This window comes from Petaurus breviceps, unplaced genomic scaffold, assembly GCF_028583685.1.
Source record: "Petaurus breviceps papuanus isolate PSGF00001 unplaced genomic scaffold, PetGlider_PUasm1.0 126, whole genome shotgun sequence".
Classification (NCBI taxonomy): domain Eukaryota; kingdom Metazoa; phylum Chordata; class Mammalia; order Diprotodontia; family Petauridae; genus Petaurus; species Petaurus breviceps.
In genome coordinates, this window is record NW_027185655.1 from 4,943,817 (window position 1) to 4,964,662 (window position 20,846).

Here is a 20,846-nt window from a genome sequence, read left to right on the forward strand (position 1 = left end):
AGAGTGTTTTTGGTTTCTAATTTATTTAATTCTCCTATAATTTTTGACTTGTTGACTTTCTCATTTTAAACATACATATTCACAGGGTGGAGTCAAGATGGCAGAGTAGAAGCAGGACCTTCCCGCAGCTCCAGCTTCGGGCACCCTACCCAATCCATGTAAAAAGGGGACTCTAAACAAACTTTGGAGTTGCAGAACCCACAAAATGACACAGAGAAGCTAACCTCCCACTAAGGACAGCCCTGCAGGCCTGCAGGAATCAGCCAGCAGCGCTCTGGGAGCCCAGCCCAGCCCCATGCCAAGGCTTTAGCCCCAGGGCGGGCCGGACCAGCCACCTGCCTGAGGGACTCCAGATCAGCAGCAGCTGTGGCCCTTTCCAGATTGATCAACACATAGATGCAAAGGACAAGTGAGAGGTCAGTGCAGTCTGGACTTTGGGATCCAGTAAGAGGGAGTGCATGTCTTTTGCCCTCAGGGTGAGAAGCCGCTGAGATGCCAGCACAACGTGGCAGCTTCAGCTCCTGGCCTGCAGAGTGTAGGGGGATCAAGAACCAGTCTGAGGGGTAATCACTCTTGCTTTAACCTGCTTGGATCTGGATTGCAGTCTAGGGTGGAGGTCCTGGGGTGTGTGTCCAGCTTGCCAGAGAGTGTGGAGACCTCAGAGAAGGCACCCATCTAATACTTCCGGCAGCTGAGAAAACCCCAGCATTAGGGATGAAGCTCCCCTGTCTGGTGGCAGAGTCCTACTGTGGCAAAAAGCCAGGGATTAAGTGACTGAGGGGCAACATGACCAGGCAAAGGAAAGCAGACAGAAGATTCCAACATTAGACTAATATTTTGGGGACAAAAAGGAACAAAGCATGGAACAGGAGGAAGACAGTGAAGTCAGAACTCCTGCACAAAAAGCTTCCAAGAACAATACAAGCTGGTTACAGGCCATAGAGGACCTTAAGAAGCAGATAAGAGAAGTGGAGGAAAAATTGGGAAGAGAAATGAGAACAATGCAAGAAAAAATTATGAAATGAGAGTCAACAGCCTGACTGAGGAAAATAATAACTTAAAAAAACAGACTAACTCAAATGGCAAAATAGGCTCAAAAAGGCAATGAGGAGAAGAATGCCTTAAAAAGCCGAATTTGCCAGATGTAAAAAGAATCTCAAAAGCTCAATGAGGAGAACCATTGCTTCAGAATTAGACTGGAGCAAATGGAAGCTAATCACTTTATGAGAAATCAAGATGCTGTCAAACAGATCCAAACAAATGAAAGAATAGAAGGCAATGTGAAATATCTCATGGGAAAAACCACTGACCTGGAAAACAGATCCAGGAGAGAGAATTTAAAAATTATTGGACTACCTGAAATCCATGATCAAAGTAATAACCTAGAAATCAGCCTCCAGGAAGTTCTCGAAGAAAACTGCCCTGATGTTTTAGAACCAGAGGGCAAAACAGAGGTTGAAAGAATCAACTTATCACCTCCTGAAAAAGATCCCAAAAAGAAAACTCCTAGGAATATTATAGCCAGGTTCTGGAATTCCCCGATTAAGGAGAGAATATTGCAAGCAGCCAGGAAGAAACAATTTGAATATTGTGGAAACACAATCAGGATAACCCAGGATCTGGCAGCCTCTACACTGAGGGATTGAAGGGCTTGGAATATGATATTCTGGAGGTCAAAGGAGCTGGGATTAAAACCAAGAGTCACCTACCCAGCAAAACTGAGTATCATGTTTCAGGGGAAAATATGGTCATTCAGTGGAATAGAGGATTTTCAAGCATTCTTGCTGAAAAAACCGGAGTTGAATAGAAAATTTGACATTCAGATACAAGAAGCAAGAGATGCATGAGAAGGTAAACAGGGAAAAGAAATCATAAGGAACTTATCAAAGTTGAACTATTAATATTCCTACATGGAAAAACAATAATTGTAACTTATGAAACTTTTCTCTGTAGTTGAAGGGAGTAGAAATATATATATATATATACATATATATATATGAGGGTATATGGGCATATGAATACATATGTGAATGTGTGTATATATGTTAACAGGTATATATAGATGGAGGGCACAGGACCAATTTAACAGGAAGGGACGATAATTAAAAGGCGAAATTAAGAGGTGAGAGAGGAATATAATGAGAGGAGATGGGGAGAGACAGAATGGGGTAAACTATCTCATATAGAACAGGCAAGGGAAAATGGTTATAACGGAGGGGAAGAATAGGAAGGCAAAAGGGAATGTGTCAACCTTATTCCCATTGAATTTGGCTTGAGGAGGGAATGAAATACACACTAAATAGGGTATCTCACCCTACAGGAGAGCCGGGAGGGAGGGAAGTTGGAAGCACCCACTTTTGAAAAGGGAGGGGATCAAAGTAGAGAATAGAACAAGTGGGAGGTGGGATAGGAGGGAGGGAAATATAGTCAGTCTTTTACAATATATCTACTATGTTATCATTTTGCATTAGCCACACATGTACAACCTATACTGAACTGCTTATCTTCCCGGTAAGGGTGGGCGACAAGGGAGGAAGGGAATGAATCTGGAATTCAAAGTTTTAAAATCAACATTCAAATATATATATATATATGTATGCATATACATATATACACTATTATTAATACTATTTTACATGTAATTGGGAAATAAGATATACAGGCACTGGGGCATAGAGATCCACTGGAAAAGTCGAAAGGGGTATGGGAGAAAATATGGGAGAGAGCAGACTGGAGGAGGGGATATCCTGTGGGACTGCTCTTTTGGGGCAGTGGGTAGGGGAAAAATGGGGAGAAAATCTGTAACTCAAAATCTGGTGGAAATGAATGATGTAAATCAGAAGTTAATAAAGCATTTGAAAAAATCCATATCTACTTCATCAGTCTTCTCATATTTTGTTTTTCAGTCATTTCATACTCTTTGTGGTTTTGTTTTTTCTTGGCAAAAATACTGTAGTAGTTTGCCATTTCCTTCCCTAACATTTTACAGATGAGGAACCAAGGCAAATAGAGTTGGATGATTCATCCAAGGTCACAGTAAGTATCTGAAGATGGGTTTGAACTCAGAAAGATGAGTCTTATTCCAGATCTGGCCCTCTATCCACTCTGCCACTTAGCTGTCCCCCTCATATTTTCATAATGTGCATTTTTAGGTATATACACACATAGATTTATGCATATACACACACACATACATACATACATATACCCCTCCCCACTACCCCAAGGATTGCCTGAGTTTCATCTCAGAAATTTTTGGTATGTTGTTTTATTATTACCATTTATTATTACATTTACATAATTATCAATTGTTTCTTTAATCTATTCTTTGGCTCACTCAGTATACATGATTTTATTTTTAATCCCCAATTTGAATCTTTTGTGTTTTTTTTGTTTACCCTAAACTGATTTCTATTTTTATTGCATTATTGTTCATAAATGCTATGTTTACTTACTCTCTACCTTTTTACATTTATTTACAATATCTCTTTGCCTATTGTTTCAGTATCTTCACTGATTTACTAGGATCATGTAAGTAAACTATGATGTCACCAGTAAATAGGGATAATGGTAGCTCTTACTTGCCTATCGCTTATGCCTTTAGTTTCTTTTGAGCATTTCCACAACTAGAAACATGTCAAATAAAATTGAGAAGAATGGTCCCCTATTCTCCCCAATAATGCATGGTCAGTTTTTGTAAAAGTTTTATGTGTCGAGAAATATAAATGGAACAGCTAGATAATGTATGCATATATACACAGTTGTATATGTATATTCTCTTTCCCCCTCCCCCTCTGTCTTCCCCTCCTTCTCCTCCTCTCCCCCTCCTTTTCCCTCTCCCTCTCTCCCTTCCTCCACCCCACCCTCCTTCCTTGAAGTTCTTCCAGCCTTAAATACCACCTCCATGTCTGTTTGGAGAATGTGACTGCTTCCTGCCTCAAACTGATTAGCTTTCTGAAATACTTGCTGATTGATGGAATGTCTCCTACCAGGCAATTGAATCTACTGTAATATATATTAAGACAAATAAGGTGGCAGGTCAGAGAGAAAAATCATCCCTTCTCCCCTTTTCTGGAAGAGGTTTAGGAGTCACACAATGTTCTCTGCCTTGAATTCCTTAAACTGGTCCACTATCTCCAGGGCTTAGCAGGCTTAGCTTTTTAAAGATCTTCTCTAGGGCATTGCCATTCTTTATCCACATAAAGGTGAGCTGCCTTCCAGTAACTTAATCAATAACTTCTTTCACAGGATGACTGGACCTGAGACATATCCTAGCAATTTGTTACCATACTAATGCCTGGTTAACTCTGTCCTTTGTCCCTTCCCCACCCCACCCCCACCTCTACTTTCTTTGATGACATCCAAAACTGAAGGTGGGGATGGGAGAACAAATCCTGCTCCACCCCTCCCCCACCCCATAAAAACAAGAAAGTCATATCATTGAATACTGTAAACCAGAATAACCATTCCTTACCTACTTGGCTGAAATCTTATTTTAAACACTAAAATTGGTTCACTTACACCTGTTGTTTCTGAAACAGACTGGTTGCTATTGTTATCTGGCTGTTGACTTGGCTTTAAGATTTGCCATCTTGGAGGACAATTCAGAAGTGAAATTCAGGGACCTTTATATAGTATACTCATATATATGTATATGTGTGTACGTATATTATATATATGTATAAGTTGCTTTTTAGTAAGTTTGATGATAACTGTCGCATGGCATCTTTTCTTAATGAGATTAAAATTCTTTGAGTTTGTTTTAAATAAAAAAGGATATTTACCAGGGGGTCTAAAATGGAATCATCAAGATGAAATTGTAAATTCAAGGGTTCTCATATTCTAAAATGTTTTTTTTTAATGACCATACTTCCTACAGATCATGTACAGTATTGTTGTGAGTATCAAACTGATTATCTCTCTGTCATCTATCATCTTAAATTTTATTTTTAAATGATGGAATAAAAGAAATATTTCTATAACTTAATTCTATAAAAACCTGCTTGCACATGAAACTGCAAATCTACCAAACACAACTTGTTATCTCTTTCAAATATACAACAAAATTGTTATGGTTACCATTACACACAATTAAGTGTATATATATATATATATACATATAAATGTAGAATTATTGTATACATACTTCTATTTTTCAATCCTTTCTCTGGATGTAGATAGCATCTTTCTTCATATGTCCTTTATAGTTAATTTGGGTATTTATAATAGTCAAAATAACTTGTTTGCTCAGTCATTCTGAAAACAATACTCCTGTTATTGTGTACAGTGTTCTCTTGGTGCTGCTCATTTCACTCTTCATTATTTTGTGCAAGTCTTTCCATGGTTTTCTCAAGTCAATGAGCTTATTATTTCTTATAGTACAGCAGTATTCTATGACAATCATATATTACAACATGTTCATCCATTCCCCAATTTCAAGAACAATGATGTTCTTACCTCACCGTATGTAATATGCCGGTTCTTCTGTTCCCCGTAAAAAATGTTGTAGGCTTTCAATAAAGAATTAAGTTGCTCTCTAGAAGAAAGGACCATATCAAAATACCATCAATCTCAATAATGTTAATAATAAAAGGAAGTCAGTGAATTTTCATTCCACAAAGCAAATAAATGGAATAGAAAAGAATAATTCAATGAGTTCTTTCACCATAATCCCTCCCTAGGACCAAAGTAGCTGGGTGACAACTGAAGCTTAGTTTTAAAAGTAGAGATGCTCTTAAAATTTCTGTACGCATGGCAATGTATGGGTGAGGTAGGTGATAAATGATTAAAATCCATATCCAAGGAATGGACTAGCAATGATGGGTAGCTAATATAGAAGAGCCCTCTGGGGAACTCGGAAATCATTTCAATAATTGTTGGTTGTACCAAGTGGAGCTTTGCAGGGTTCTGCCCTCATTTTGTGAGCCTCTTGTTCACGCACCATTTGCTTCCTGGACACACACCTACCCCCAGGCATTTTCTCTGCTGTCTCATCTTACCTTCAGTTCTCTCCCTCCTTACTTCTGTCTCCTGGCTTCCTTCAAAGCTGAGCTAAAATCCCAACTTCTGCAAGAAATTCACCTTGGTCCCACTTAACGTCAGCGCTTTCCCTCTATGGTTATCTCCAATTTATCCAGTACATGTGTTGTTGTTCGAATGTTGTCTCCAGTAGAATGTGGGCCTTTTGAGAGTAGGGGCTATTTTTGTTTTTCTTTGTATCAGCAGTGCTTGGCACAGTTACTGGCACACAGTAAGCCCTTAATAAATGCTTGTTGACTGTTTACTGACTCAGAGCTAGTTTGACTGTTTACTTCATTGTAGTTATAAATCTAGGTCTTAACTTGGGCAATAAGAATGAGTCAACTACAGAAAAAGAAAACTATTGTTTAGCATGACAGATTCTTTGAGTTCAGCCACGTAGAGCTACAATGAACACAATCTTGTTCAGAATTCTCTTACATTTCAATGTAATAAACAATAAATAAATGCCTATTATTTTAGATACCTTAAGTTCCAGACTACATAATTTGTATTTTTTCCTCAAGACAATAGGAACCCATTGAATATTTTTGAGCAGAAGATGTACAAGGCCACACCCATACCTTGGGACCATTATTTTGTCATTTGTGGGGAGGGAGCATGGACTGGAGAGGGGAGAGATGGGAAGCAGGGAGATCAATTAGAAGATCATAGCAAGAGTTTGTGTGAGAGGCAATAAGAGCCAAATCTAGAGTGGTAATGCTTTATGAATAAAAGAAAATATAAAGGATGTTGTGGTTATAAAATCGACAAGATGTGACAACCCATTCGGTAAAAGTGGTGGGGGAGAAGAAAGACTCAAGGATAACACCCCAGTTGTGAAATTTGGGTGAATGGAAGGATGCCAGTTAATAGAAAAATAGAATAGAAAATTTAAAAATAGAAGAAAAATAATTTTCCTTAATAGAAAAAAAAGAAATTTGGAGGAGAGGTAGGATTAAGGGGAAAATGTTTAGTTCTATTTTTAAAAGTCTTTATTTTGGGGGGAGAAATTCATATTCTTACACTTCACTTGAAAATTCTCCCAATCCAAATTAAATTCTTTTTAGCATTCAAAAGGCATATTTTGAAAAACTGGTTGTGAGTAGAAACTATTTCATTTATCCCCAGTGTTTAGCACAATGTCTAACACATACTAGGTGCTTAATAAATGTTTGTTGATTGATTTATTGATTGAAAAGTCTTTGCCTATGTAAAGGATGGGTGATCTGGCTACCACCTAAAGCATCAGCAAGGGTAATTTAAATAGTCTAAAGGTTAGACTATTTAAACTCTAAACAATAGTTTAAATGCAAGAAGGAACCAAATAATTTGAAATATCTCTGGGCAAATGGAAGCAGTTATTCATTCTTTTTCTTCCTAATTTAGAAATTGGACAAAATATGAAATATTCACTTATACAGACTGTCCCAGAAATCTTAGTGTGGTTTCAAGTTATTAGAACTCACTCGGAAATGGTAGAACAAGTTGCCAATGCTTGTTGATTCTAAGTGCATTGATCTCTTAGATCCATTCCTTTCTGCCCACTCATGTGGCCATCAAAGTATTTTAGACCTAGCTAAAGCAGCAAGGCACCGTAAAGGAGACAGGAGGCTACAAGTATGTCAGAACAGTCAAGCGACCTCCACCAACTTGATCACCTTCTTCCCTCAGTCCCTGGCAGTGAAGACCCAGAATCGTGAACCTGAAAGGCTTGGGAATCTCTGTTCCTCAAATGGCCAGGCCTCCTTCTAGCCCTAGTCCCCTGCAGCCAAGACTGAGGGGGGAAATGTGTGGAAGGGTCCCACCTTCCTCATCACTAATAGCAACAACTGGCCTCAAAAGGCAAATATCCACAGAAACCCTTAGAGTGGCAACCTAGACCATGGGTTCTACTTCTGGCCTAGCCTTCATAGCTGTCACTCAAGGAGCAAGGAGGTACCCTGAGGAGAGAAGCAGGTCGTGCTGGGCAAGTCAAATCACCATCACTCCCTTGACCACCTCTCCCCTCACTTTCCAATGGAGGCAACCCAGGGCCTTGGGAATAGCAAAGCTTCCAGCCTAGTGCCCACAGCCATCAACCTATGGGATGCAGCCTGGCAATTGCTCCTACAGGTGCTATGGACACATATCTTGAAGACTCAGAAAAGAAAGTTCTTGCCACCAAAGTTCTTGGCCTTGTGGAATTGTTCAGTTTCAGAGACTGATATGATTTTATCAGTGTAAATGACATTAAAGACAAGGTTTGACCATCTCAGCTCCAATACTACTTTCTACATAAGGCCTACATATCTCCAAATGTAAGTTTCTCTTCTGATCTCTTTACTTTTCTGTTCATGGGACTCAGAAAATCCCATCTCCATCCTGAAATGGTGCTATTTCCTTTGCCTTCAGGGATGAATAAAATAATAATAGCAACTAACATTAAATAGTATGTATTATGTCCCAGGCACTGGGCTAATTGCTTTACAAAAATTATCTCGTTTGATCCTCATAAACAACCCTGGGAGGTAGGTACTATTATTATCCGCAGATGAGAAAATGGAGGCAAACGGAGGCTAAGTGACTTACCTGAGATCCCACAGCTATTAAGTGTCTGAGGTCAGTTTTGAACTCAGGTATTCCTTACTCCTGGCCTGGTGTGTCACGTACTTGCCCCAAAAGTACATCTGAGTCCAGGTCATCCCCATCTTCCTTTCAAAAACTTAGTTACAATTGATCTTGGCCACTGTATTCAGGACCATCTCTAGTTGTTCTGATCCATAACTGGCCACTAGACTCATTTAAGTCCAGAGGAGAAAGTGAGGCTGGTGACTTTTGCTGAAGACTTTAAGTCTTCCCTCACTTAAATCCAACTCACTTGCAAGTCACAACATCTCCTTCCTGATGTCATGGTTCTTTTCCAGAACGAAGGACAAACAGCAATAACGATACAATTGATAAGGAAAGTAATTTTCCATTTGGAACTAGGAGCTCAGCAGTGTCTAAAATTATGATATTAATCTGAATAAAAGATGCTTTCTAATATAGGCCACATTGTTAGGATCTCCTTAAAAGGGGAAAAATGGGTACACATTAAAAATAATTCACAAGAGTAGGTTTACAGGTTACATTCAAGTTTGTATAAACCAGGATTTAAGGGGAGGGGGGGAATAGTCTCTATTTGGACCAGCATAGTAATAGCTGAAAAAAGTGTGGTTCTATTAAAAAGTATGAGGGCAGTAATAAGCTGCTCTTAGAGTCAGGAGACCTGGGTTTAAATCTTGTATTCTTCCACATATTAAACATTGCATTGAGTTTCCAGGTACACTACTTTGAACTTCTCCATAGTGGTGGTATCCATCTTGTAATTTCCATTTGCATGCTGTCCGTCCCCATTAGATTGCAAACTTCTTGAGGTTAGGGACTATTTTTCTTTTTTTATATTTGTACCCTCAGCACTTCACACAGTGCCTGGCACATCATAGATAATTAACAAGTATTTATTGGCTGATTATTTTCCTCATAGGTTTGTGAAGGGAACAAATGAGTTGATATCAATGGGAAAATGGCTTTCAAGTTATAAATAATTATGCAAATATAAGAGATGATATGATGGTGAGGATGGGAGTAGGGATGGGGATGCTGTTGTGGTAAAAAGAAAGGAAAGGAGAAGAAAAAGCACCATAGATTTTTTGGGGGGATGGCTAGAGGAAAAAAGCAAAACTATTTCGATATTTTTCACTTCACTTTATAGAATCTATAGGCTAATTTGCACATTAAAAATATTTATAGGATTCTTCTTTGTGGTACCAAAGAACAAGAAACAAAACCATGGTAATTGATGGGGAAGTGAATGAAAAAATCATGGCACACAAAAATCACAGAATATTATTATAGATGGAGAAATGACAGATATGAAGAATTCAGAGAAACATTAGGAAGATTTGCATGAGCTCATACAGAGTGAAATAAATGGTGCACAATGATTACAACAGCATAAAAAAAGAATGGCAAACTCCAAGTAATGAAAAAAACCACAGAAGGTTGACAGGAGGCAACCACAGCTAACCATGCTACTCCCAATGTGGTCTGACAAGGGCAGAGTGCTTTTCACCCTAAAGGATAATCACATACTTAATCCTGGATATGATGTTTCTCCTAATTCACCCCAAGATCACATTGGCCTTTGGGTCACCATCTCACTCCTAATTGACCTTGAATCCACTGACCTCTCAAGAACTTTTTTTCAAACAGTCTAAACATGACTTCTCCAACTTGTACATATGGTGTTGATTATTTAAAACCAATAGCTATAGAATTTTATTTTTATTCAATTCACTCCTAGCCTGGTCTAGGTCTTCCCCTCCAACCTCCCCCCCCCATCTTGATTGTCATCTAGGGCATTAGCGATCACTCCTGGCTTGGTGGCATCTGCAAATTTGATAAGCATTTTATCTACTAATGTATCTAAGTCATTGATAGGCATGTGAAACATCACTGAGCCCAAATGTAGATCTCTGAAGCATTTCCCTGGAGATCTCCTGTGATTTGATATCGAACCATTAATGTTTACTCTTGAAGCCTACCCACTCACCCAGTTCAGAATACATCTAATTGTATAGTTGTCTGGTCCACAGCTTTCTATCTTTTCTATGAAAATAACCTGAGATCCTCTAGTAAACGTTTTGCTAAAAACTAAGTAAATTAAATGAAACCATCCCTCTACTTTACCAGTTTGGTAACTCTGTCAAAAAAGCAAATAAAGATTGTTTAACTTGTTTTTGATGAAGCCAGGATGCTTCTATTTAATCATAACTTCCTTTTCTTGATAATCATTAACCCACATCCTCCTTGGCCCGCCTCCATGGATGGAGAAGGAAGGAAGATGTTGGTTTCAGTTCTGTGTAGTCCACTAACCCTATGTCCAGTCTCTTTAACTTTGTTGTTCTAGAATATTCCTAGGAATTGAGGACAAACTCACTGAGCTAGAATTTACAGATTGTATTCTCTCTTCTTTTTTGAAAAACAAAACAAAACCAAAAAACACAGGAGCATTTGCTCTCTTCCAGTCCTGCAGTTCCTGTCTGGTTTGCTAGGATGTTTCAAAGGTTACCAATGGTGGCTCCCCAATGTTGAGATGCACAGGGGATTTCTCCTCAGAGATGGATTAAATGATGTGCTTCTCTCTTTGTCTCTTCTAATGCTTTCATTCTGTGTTCCTATGATTAAGTGAGAATGTATAAATGATATTCTTAGTAATGAGCTTGGCAGTTACTCAATAAAATTTTAATTGCCTACTATATGCAGACACTGGGCTAAGCATTGTCATATAGAGGATGGTAATTGGCTATTCTGAATTCCCACTGGGGGAAGAAAAGAACTGGGCTTATACTTTAAAGTGAAAGACAACATAAAAATGAGGGAAAATTTTCATATTTAAAAGTCAAATATTAGATTGTTACTGACCAGCATATCTCCTCCTCTAAGTGTGCATGTATGTGCATGTGTCTTTCCAGGTAGTTTGTCCACAGACAAAATGAAGTAGCTAAACTTTTGAATTCAAGGTCTAGATCTGCTACTTGCCAGCTTTGTAATCTCTACATCTCTCTGGGCCTCAATTTTCTCACCTGTAAACCAAAAGGTTTTATTTCCATGATCTCCAAGGTTCCTTTCCACACTAAATCCTATGATCCTTTAAGAACTGAAATTCTATAAGGGCAGGTTATGTGACATTTTGTGGGTATAACATACGCCATGTTGGGTATTCCAAGTCACCTCGTGCTCTGACTTTCTTAATCTAAGAGAAAAGCAGTGGTGAAGATAAATGATTTGAATGCTCCAGAACCCCTCTGTGTCACATATAGCTAAGTCTTTCTTCCACAGGGTGTTCTTAAAGTCTGGACATACAGGAAATCTCATTAACTATGCATATATTCAAGAAATGAAATTTTCAACATTTTATTTTATTAGCATAAATTTTAGCCATGACAATTTCATATGGAATAAAAGCTTTCATTAGCTATTGGGACTATTTTCCATATTAGTGAGATTAATTTAATGAGATTTCTTATGTCTCCTATGTCTTCCAATGAAATCTCATTTGTGATAATTAAATAAAATGTTGTTGAAAATTTCATTCATTTCATTTCTTGAAAATATGCATAGTTAATGAGATTTCCTATGTGTCCACACTTTAGGAGAACCCTGTAAATTTTTGTCCTGTCATTCTAAGTCATTCCAGGAAGAAGGGGTGGGGAGGAGAAGGCTGTCTCTGGGATAATGAGTTGCAAACCTTAACAGAAACAGTGCTTCCAACTACCTTAGGGTCAGTTTGAGTCATCTGTCCCTTCTGATTGAGTAGCAACTAGTAGCCTGTTGCCATTTACTACCAGACCAAGGTTGGGGGAAGGATGATGAGTAGTTCCTCAGTCCAGGCAAAGTGGGAGGCAAGGGTGACCAACCATGGAGGGCAGAATGGAATGGAATGGTATGGAATGGTAGACATGGGACTCCTGTAGGGGAGAGGTAGAAGGCTGGTTCTAATGAGTTAGCACAGGGTGCCAAGTGTGAAATGCTTAGTACTCCATACTTGATGTATGGTAAATGCCACTGCTCCTCTGATGAGAATTACTCCTACTGTGAGTCAGGGGAAGGAAAGCCATGAAATAGCTTCCCCAGCCTTCAAGACATCCTTGGACTGCCTTGAGCACCACTTCCCAATGAACTTCACAAATATATATTGCTGATTTCACAGCAATCTGGGTGGATCCCACCTTATGCCCATACAGGATGGCAAATTTAGCACTAGAGAGGGCCTTGGTGGTCATTTGGTCCAGGTCTTTGTTTGACAGAGGAAGAAATTGGGCCCCAGAGAAATGAAGAGAATGGACCAAGGTTACACGGGGAGGGCAGTGGCACCATCACAATCTGAACCCAAGTCCTCTGGCTCTAAAACCAGAGTTCTGCCAATGCTGCCTGCCATGTGAGGGCAAGGACTGTCTTTTACCTTTCTTTGTGTCCCTAGAGCTCAGCACAATGCCTGTTTAGTAAATGCTTATTGATGGACTCACTGCTTCAATATTTCAAAGAGCCATGTTTTTCTCAGCATGAGTCCCTTCTCCATCTCAGCTCCACTTCAGACTGAGGCGACCCAAATACATTATATTAAATAGATTTATTAAGTTGCTGTGACCCAAAACAAAACAAAAGACAAATAATCTACTGCTATTCATATCGCTGGTGATAAAGTTCCCTCAACTTGCCTAGGTTGGTTCATCAAATGATGGATGTGCAGTGAGTCAATAAATATAATTAAAACCTCTCCCTCTTCATAGGTCCTGAGCATTCAATCATAACTGGGAATTCTTTTGCCCCCAGCAAATTTAAGTAGGCTTGGGGCTGCTTGGAGAAGGAGCAGTCATTCTAGGAGAGAAGGGTGGCCTGTCCTCTGGGGAGACAGATTGAGAATTCTATCAGTTAACTCAAGAAAGTATCTGTCCTTTTCCTCTTTTTCTTTTTAGGGTCCTGAATTTCAAAAACGTATTAGGTAAATTGGTACGTCCCCCTTCTTTTCCAGGTGTTAAGTGAAGGAGGCCCATTGTAGAAGACTGGAGAAATGAAGAAGGTCAATAGGGTGTCTACATCAGTAATGCCCAGAATTCTGTCATCTTTCCTTTTCTTTTGTGCGTGCTTGGCCATTATGCAATATGACTAACTTGCTCAATAATTAGCTACATTTCCTCAATATTCATGACTTTACAATCCTGTATATTCTTTAATTTTAAACATTTAGGGCAAGCACTCCAGCTACTTTATCATGGTAAAATCTGAATTCCACTTGATAAATAAGACTGGAAGTGAAGCATTCTTATGAAATAATTACAGCTTTGAAAATAATTTTCTCCAATATTAGACCTTTACAGCAGACAACATTTAGGAAACCTATGTATTTTTCTTTAGTACAGAACCAGGAAATTTTATTATTAAAAAATTTTAAAGGGAAGAAAATAGGGTTTTATGTAAATATTAGGTCATTTGTCAAGAAGTGCTTATAAGTTTACATCTACTGATATCTATAAATATTGGAAGAGTTCCCTCTGCTAAGTTTAGAATCCATTTTAGTCTCAATAAGAATTCTGAATTTAGAGGCAGCTAGGCAGTACAGTAAGAGTGCTGGATTTGGAGTCAGGAAGTTGTGGGTTCAAATTCTGTCTCAGACCCTTACCAGATATGTGACCCTGAGCAAGTCACCTAACCTCTCAGTCTCAGTTTCCCCAATTAGAAAATGGGGATAATAATGTTCTGAGGATCAAATGAGACAACACATTCACAGTACTTCACAAGCCTTAAAGAACTATATCAAGGGGGTAGCTAGGTGGCACAGTGAAAAGAGCACTGGCCCTGGAGTCAGGAGGACCTGAGTTCAAATTTGACCTCAGACACTTAACACAAAAACTAGCTGTGTGACCTTGGGCAAGTCACTTAACCCAACTGCCCTCCCCACCCCCAAAAGAACTATATCAAGTGTGTCTATTAGCCATCCCCTGCACCCCAGATCCACAGGTTTAACACAGCTTTTCATATTCTCCAAATTGCTTTTCAAGGCGTTTTATACATGGTTCTTCTTCACCTCACTATGCCTTTGCATAGTCAGTCCCCTACACCTGGAATGGCCTCCCTCCTCACCTCTTCCTCTTCAAACCCCTGTCTTGGAAGTTCAAATGCTTCTTCCTGCAGGAGGTCTAGCATCACTCTGCTAGATCACTCTGCATTTATTGAAAGTCTATTTATATGCATACCCCGTGTCTCCAACAGGTAGAATGCAAACTCTTTCAAGAAAGGCTATTTCATTTTTTTGGCCTTTGGTATCCATGGTGCTTAGCCAAGGGAGGCACACAGAAGGAGCTTAATAAATGCCTCTTGTTGGTTGGTGCTGAGGCATACCAATAGATCCATACTTTTTTCATTCTTCTCTAAGCCCTTGTTCAATCTTTTTTTTTTTTCACTCTTGTCCAACTCTTTGTGCCCCCACCTGGAGTTTTCTTGCCAAAGATACTGGAATGGTTTGCCATTGCCTTCTCTGGCTCATTTTGTTGTTGTCCAGCCATTTCAATCATGTTGGATTCTTCATAACCCCCTTTTTGGATTTTCTTGGTAAAGATACTAGAGTGATTTGCCATGTCCTTCTCCAAATCATTTTATTGTCCAGTCATTTTGATTATATTGGATTCTTCAAAACCCCCTTTTTCAAGTTTTCTGGGTAAGGATACTAGAGTGGTTTGCTCTTTCCTTCTCCAGCTCATTTTACAGGTAAGGAAACTGAAGTAAACAGGGTTAAGTGACTTTCCCAGGGTCACACAGTTAGTAAGTGTCTGAGGCTAGATTTGAACTCTCCAAGATAAGTCTTCCTGATACCAGGCCCGGTACTCCATCTATAGGGCCGTTTCCAAACTTAGAGACTTCATTTTGCAGACAAAATAAACTATGGAAATTTCCCTTGCAAGCCAAAAGTTTATGTCTCTAATTTTGGAAGATCAGAAAAGGAACCTTAGCTTGAACAAAAGTGCAAACCTTTGGAAACTATCAGTCAGCTCTCAATGTTTGGTATCTCACCTGAATTTTGGAAGCCACTGAAGAAGACCCTCTGCTAGCAAAGCTGGAGAAAATCTCATCTTGGAGAAAGTCAGATGAAATTCTCAGCTTTTTTGTGTTGTTTCTCCCCCTTTGCCAGGTTGTTGGACAGAGACAAGAGCCAAACAAGCTTCTCCCTCCACTTTCTTTGCTTGTCAGCTAGTATTAAAAATAAAGAATTCGAGACATATTTAAGTGTGTGGCCTCAGACCCTTACTAGTTGTGTGACATTGGGGAAGTCACTTAACCCTGTTTGCCTCAGTTTCCTCATCTGTAAAATGAGCTCAAGAAGGAAAGAGCAAACCACTCTAGTATCCTTACCCAGAAAACTTGAAAAAGGGGGTTTTGAAGAATCCAATATAATCGAAATGACTAGACAATAAAATGATTTGGAGAAGGACATGGCAAACCACTCCAGTAACTTTTCCAAGAAAACCCTAAATGGGGCCATGACTGAAAAACAGCACCACAGTCTTAAACACCCACACCATCACCAAGACAAGTGGGTGCCATAAGCACCATACTCTGGCTGTATACTCTTGCCTGTGATCTACATGAAAATAAGGTCTTTGGATAACAGGATGGGGTGGAAACTTACAACTATCCTAACCTCACCACCTCAGTGATGTGGCCCCTATGGTCCAAAGCTGTCAGAGTTGATGATCCTCTGAAACCTCAATCATTTAACCATTTTAGTGTGTGACTCCTTCAGTCTAGAGAAGCTTTAGTCTCAAGATGTCTACAGAAAAAGAGACTGAGAGAAAAAGGTATAATTGCTTCCTTTACCATTAATGGTTTTAAAGATGTCCCATGTGAGCTGATTTTGCTATTTATTTTGCTAAGAATATTGTCATACAACTAGTTTGCATCAGAATCATGACTTGAACTCATGATTTCCCAACTTTAAGATTTTCCTTCTATGCATTACAATGCTTTGCCTTCTCTCTCTCTCTCTCTCTCTCTCTCTCTCTCTCTCTCTCTCTCTCTCTCTCTCTCTCTCTCTCTCTCTCTCTCTCTCTCTCTCTCTCTCTCTCTCTCTCTCTTTTTTTTTTTTTTTTTTTTTGTGGGGGGAGAGGTTAAAAGGGACACCAAGTCAGAGTTGTCCAAAATCACAATAGGAACTCCCTCTTACCAATGCAAATCTCATTTTTAGGGTTTCCTGAAGCTTGACCAGGTGGGAGATTGGTGAAGTAAGATTTAAAATTAGAAATAAATGTGAAAATTTGCCCAGGGTCACACAGCCAGTATGTGTCAGAGATGGGACTTGTTCCTGGGTCTTTTGACTCAAAGGCAGCTCTCCATAGTACCAGGCTGTCTTCCAACATGATGAAACAGATCAAGTCCTATCTCTGGTTTCCTTTCTAAAGCTTTGAATACTTCATATTTATCTTTGAATCTTGAGACTATCGATCCAACTGCCAGCTCCAATTCTGCACCTGTTCCCCACCTGGAAGACAGGGCTAGGTTATCTTTATCCACAGGTGTATGAGTTCTATCAGTGAACCCACAGATGGTGTAGGGAGAGGAAGAGGCAGGGGCCCCCTTCCCCATTCCATGTAGAACCCAATAGCCTCTGCTTTCAGCAGCACAGTGACTGGACCATGGACATGGAGTTTGCCCAAGTTTGTACCTACCCATCATGCTGCTGGGTAGGCAATAACTTAAGGGGCAGCTACTGTGGTTGGAAGTGGTTCTGCCACCTTCCTACACCTTATACTTCCTCCCTTCTCCTACAGACTCTTTGCTTCACTAACACTAGCCTGCTTGCTGTTCTGGGAACAAAACCCTCCATCTCCTTACTCAAGGCATTTTCTTCCGGCTGTCCCCAATACCTGTGCTGTTCCTCCTGATCTCCACCTCCTGGCTTCTTTCCAGTCCCTTCTTCAGGAAGCTTTTCCTGATCCCCATAATGCTAGCTCTTTCCCTCAGGTCATTATTTCCAATTCATTCTCAATATAGCTTGTTTATACACAATTGTTTGCATGTTGTCTCCCCCCATTAGAAAGTAAGCTCCTTGAGGGCAGGGACTCCCTTTTGACTTTTTTTCCTACCCCCTAAGTGCCTGGCACATAGTAGATACATAATATTTATTGATTGTGCTACAACACTTTTGGTTTCTAAGCACATAATATCCATGGCTCTTCCTTGGCCACACCCTAGTAAAGCATCTCTGCAGATAGGCTAAACCAGGTTGAAGGTTACAGACAGGCCTCAGTTCTGTTGGTGAGTTTGGGGCATGTCTACCTCAAGTTTGTGAATACTCTCCCCACACTAGCTCTGGCGGATGCCAGGAAGGCAGATGAAGCAGGTACCGTGGAAAGCTTAAAGCTTGGTCAGGCATCAAAGACATTAAGTTACCCACTGCCCCCTGGTCCACTGCCAGGTGTCCTGACTTTTGTCCTGCCATTGGACTACTATGACTGGAAGAGAGAGTGAGGCTGATGACTCTGTGTGACTGCCAATCCAATACTTCAATCCAATGCACGTAGAAGTCAAGACGTTATCCATGACGTCATTGGTCCTCTTTGAAAAGGAAGGACAAGCAACAACAGAGGCCAAAGGGCAGGAGGAAATACCCTCTGTGACACACAGTCCTCCAAGAGTCAGGCTGCCCTTTGCTGCATTTCTCTTTCCTTTTAAAGGTACCTTTGACATTCATTTCAACCTAACAGCACCAGTGAAGGAATGAGCTGGCAGAGTATGTGGCAATGTGCTGAGTCCTCAGAGATTAGCTACTTAGTTCCTGAAGGAGCAAAATTAAAGCACAGCAACATGTAAAGTACATTTAATACACAGAAAATGCTATAACCACAGGGGAAAATGCTGCTGCAGTAAAAGACTTAAATCCGTGGAATTCTTTCCCTGAGCCACTGTGGGAAACAAAGGGTTCCTGGACTTTTCCTCCTACAAAGGAAATGAAGGGCCTAGATCATACAGACCAAGATGGCAGTCCCCAGACTGCTAACACAAAGCCCAGGGATTCCCCAGGAAACTTCCCCGAAGCCCCACTACATAACTGGTGGTTAGAGCCCAGGGCAAAGTCCTTGATAATAGACCATTGTGAAAAAATATAAGTGGGCCATAAGAGACTTCTTTTCCAGGATAATCACAAATCATTATATTCCTAAGACAGAAAAATCTACTGTTGCACACACTAGTATTTGCATAAAAGAAATTATCTAATGGTCATCATTCTAACTTGGACACAAATTTTTAATATATTAGGTTAACTCCTGTCTGAGAAGCATTTTATTTTATTATTTTCTGAAGATCAGGTTTCCCTGTCTCACTCAGGCTAGGTGTTTCTGGGAGCTTTGGCCTGCTCTGTTTGTCACTGGGGTCAGTGAGACGCTCTTTAGGCAACCTGATGGTCCCCCTGATTCCAGGGGCTCACCACAATAGTGTTTAGCTTAGTGCTGACATCTGAGTAAATACTCTGTTGTAGCTCAAACCCCTGGGGCTTAAATGATCTGCCAATCTCCTTAGTGGCTGGGTTATAGGCATGTGCCAGTTTGCCATCTAGGCAGCTAGATGGCAGAGTAGACAGAGCACCCAGCCAGGAGAGAGGAAAACTTATCTTCCTGAGTTCAAATCCATCCTCAGAGACTTACTAGCTGGGTGACCCTGGACAAGTCACTTAACGCTGCTGGCCTCAGTTTCTTCATCTGTCAAACAAGCTGGAGAATGAAATGACAAACTACCTCAGTATCTTTGCCAAGAAAACCCCAAATGGACATGACTGGACAGCAGGTTAAAATTAAAAGTGCAAATGGGGAAAGGAAGAGGATGTCGTGGCGGGATCTTGAGACCATGTCAGATGAGAAATTTTTGAAGAACTTGAGCCTCTGTTTAGAAGACTAGACTTTGAGTCTGCATAATATCTGCTAAGTATCTGAAGAGCTGAAGTCAAGGCTTAGCTTTGTTCTACTCCATCCCAGAATGAAAAAGCACAAGCTGTGGGCTTTGTTGGGTGGAGGCAGATTTTGGCTTAGCCTTTCTAATAATTCAAACCATCTAACAATGGAATGTATTATTCAAAGTAGCATCATCGCTAGAAGGCTACCTTGAGCATCAGAAATACTTGGGTTCAGACTCTCCATTCTGGCCACAGGGCAAGGGCAGATCACTCCATGCCTCTGTTTCCCAGGGAGCTCTAAAACCTCAAGAACATATGACTTATTAATGTGCATCCAGCAAGGACATTCCCCACACTGATGAAATACCAGACCTGACCAAAACCCCAAAGCTTTCCTCTGAGTATTAAGTTCACTGTCACTGAAAGTATTTAAACATTACAAAGAAATTCCTGCCTTGGGTTAGAGGCTGCAATAGTGGATAGAATGCCGGACTGGAGTCAGGGAAACCTGGATCCAAATACCTCTGACACATAAGGGCTGTGGATTGGGACATAAGGGGTATATGACTTTTAACCTTAGTGCCCCAGGTAAATCTCTAAAGTTGCAAATTGCACAACAGTCGATCTTTCCTTAGCAGAGGGAGTTTTCTCCTTGGGAGTTCCCTACCTTAATGATTAAATCATAGGCCTCTACTCTTCCCACTTCAATGGTATTGATTTCATTCAATATACTGTTATCCCTAGCACATCACTGCTTTCCCCATCACAGGTTTCGATATGGCACAGGTCCATAGGAAATTAAACGGGAATTTTGGGGGAGTTTTTCTGAAGCCACAGAGGACATGCAAAGGACAGCAGATGACACAGAAGTTTAGAAACTCAGAAATGCATAAAATATATGTACAGTATTTTATAATATCAACACATTTTGTCTCTTAACACCATAATTATTCATATTTCCTCTTTGGTACAAAGGGAGAGCCAAATAATTTTTTGTGGCTTTTCCAGATCCTGGTGGCACTGCTCCCTAACCCTGCACTGTGGAAGGAATAACTGTAATCCCCATGGTAGAAGGGCTCTCATTCCAGTTCAACTCATACAGAAATTTCCTCTCCAATATCCCCAAGTCATTCAACTTTTATCTGAGGTCTTCCAGCAGTCTATGAAACTTTCTTTGGGTTTAGGTCACATTGCCGTCTTCCTTCAAACAATATTTGTCAATTCAGAGGTGTGCTGGAAAGGGCTCATTTTCAGTGTGAGCATTTACACCTTGGAAATTAGTAACAGCTACAAGCCAGGGCTTGATTTATTGTTTTGTTAATGGTCTAGACTTAAGAAAGTGATGGAAAAATGCTAATAA

General features: G+C 40.1%; 1 protein-coding gene across 1 annotated transcript in view; it reads right to left on the reverse strand.

Moving 5' to 3' along the window:
* Positions 1-20,846, reverse strand: part of RASSF6 (Ras association domain family member 6) — a 69,256-nt gene that overhangs the window by 25,949 nt on the left and 22,461 nt on the right. Inside the window, 1 exon segment of the mRNA XM_069091716.1 lies at positions 5,458-5,536. Coding sequence (XP_068947817.1) covers positions 5,458-5,536 — 79 coding nt within the window.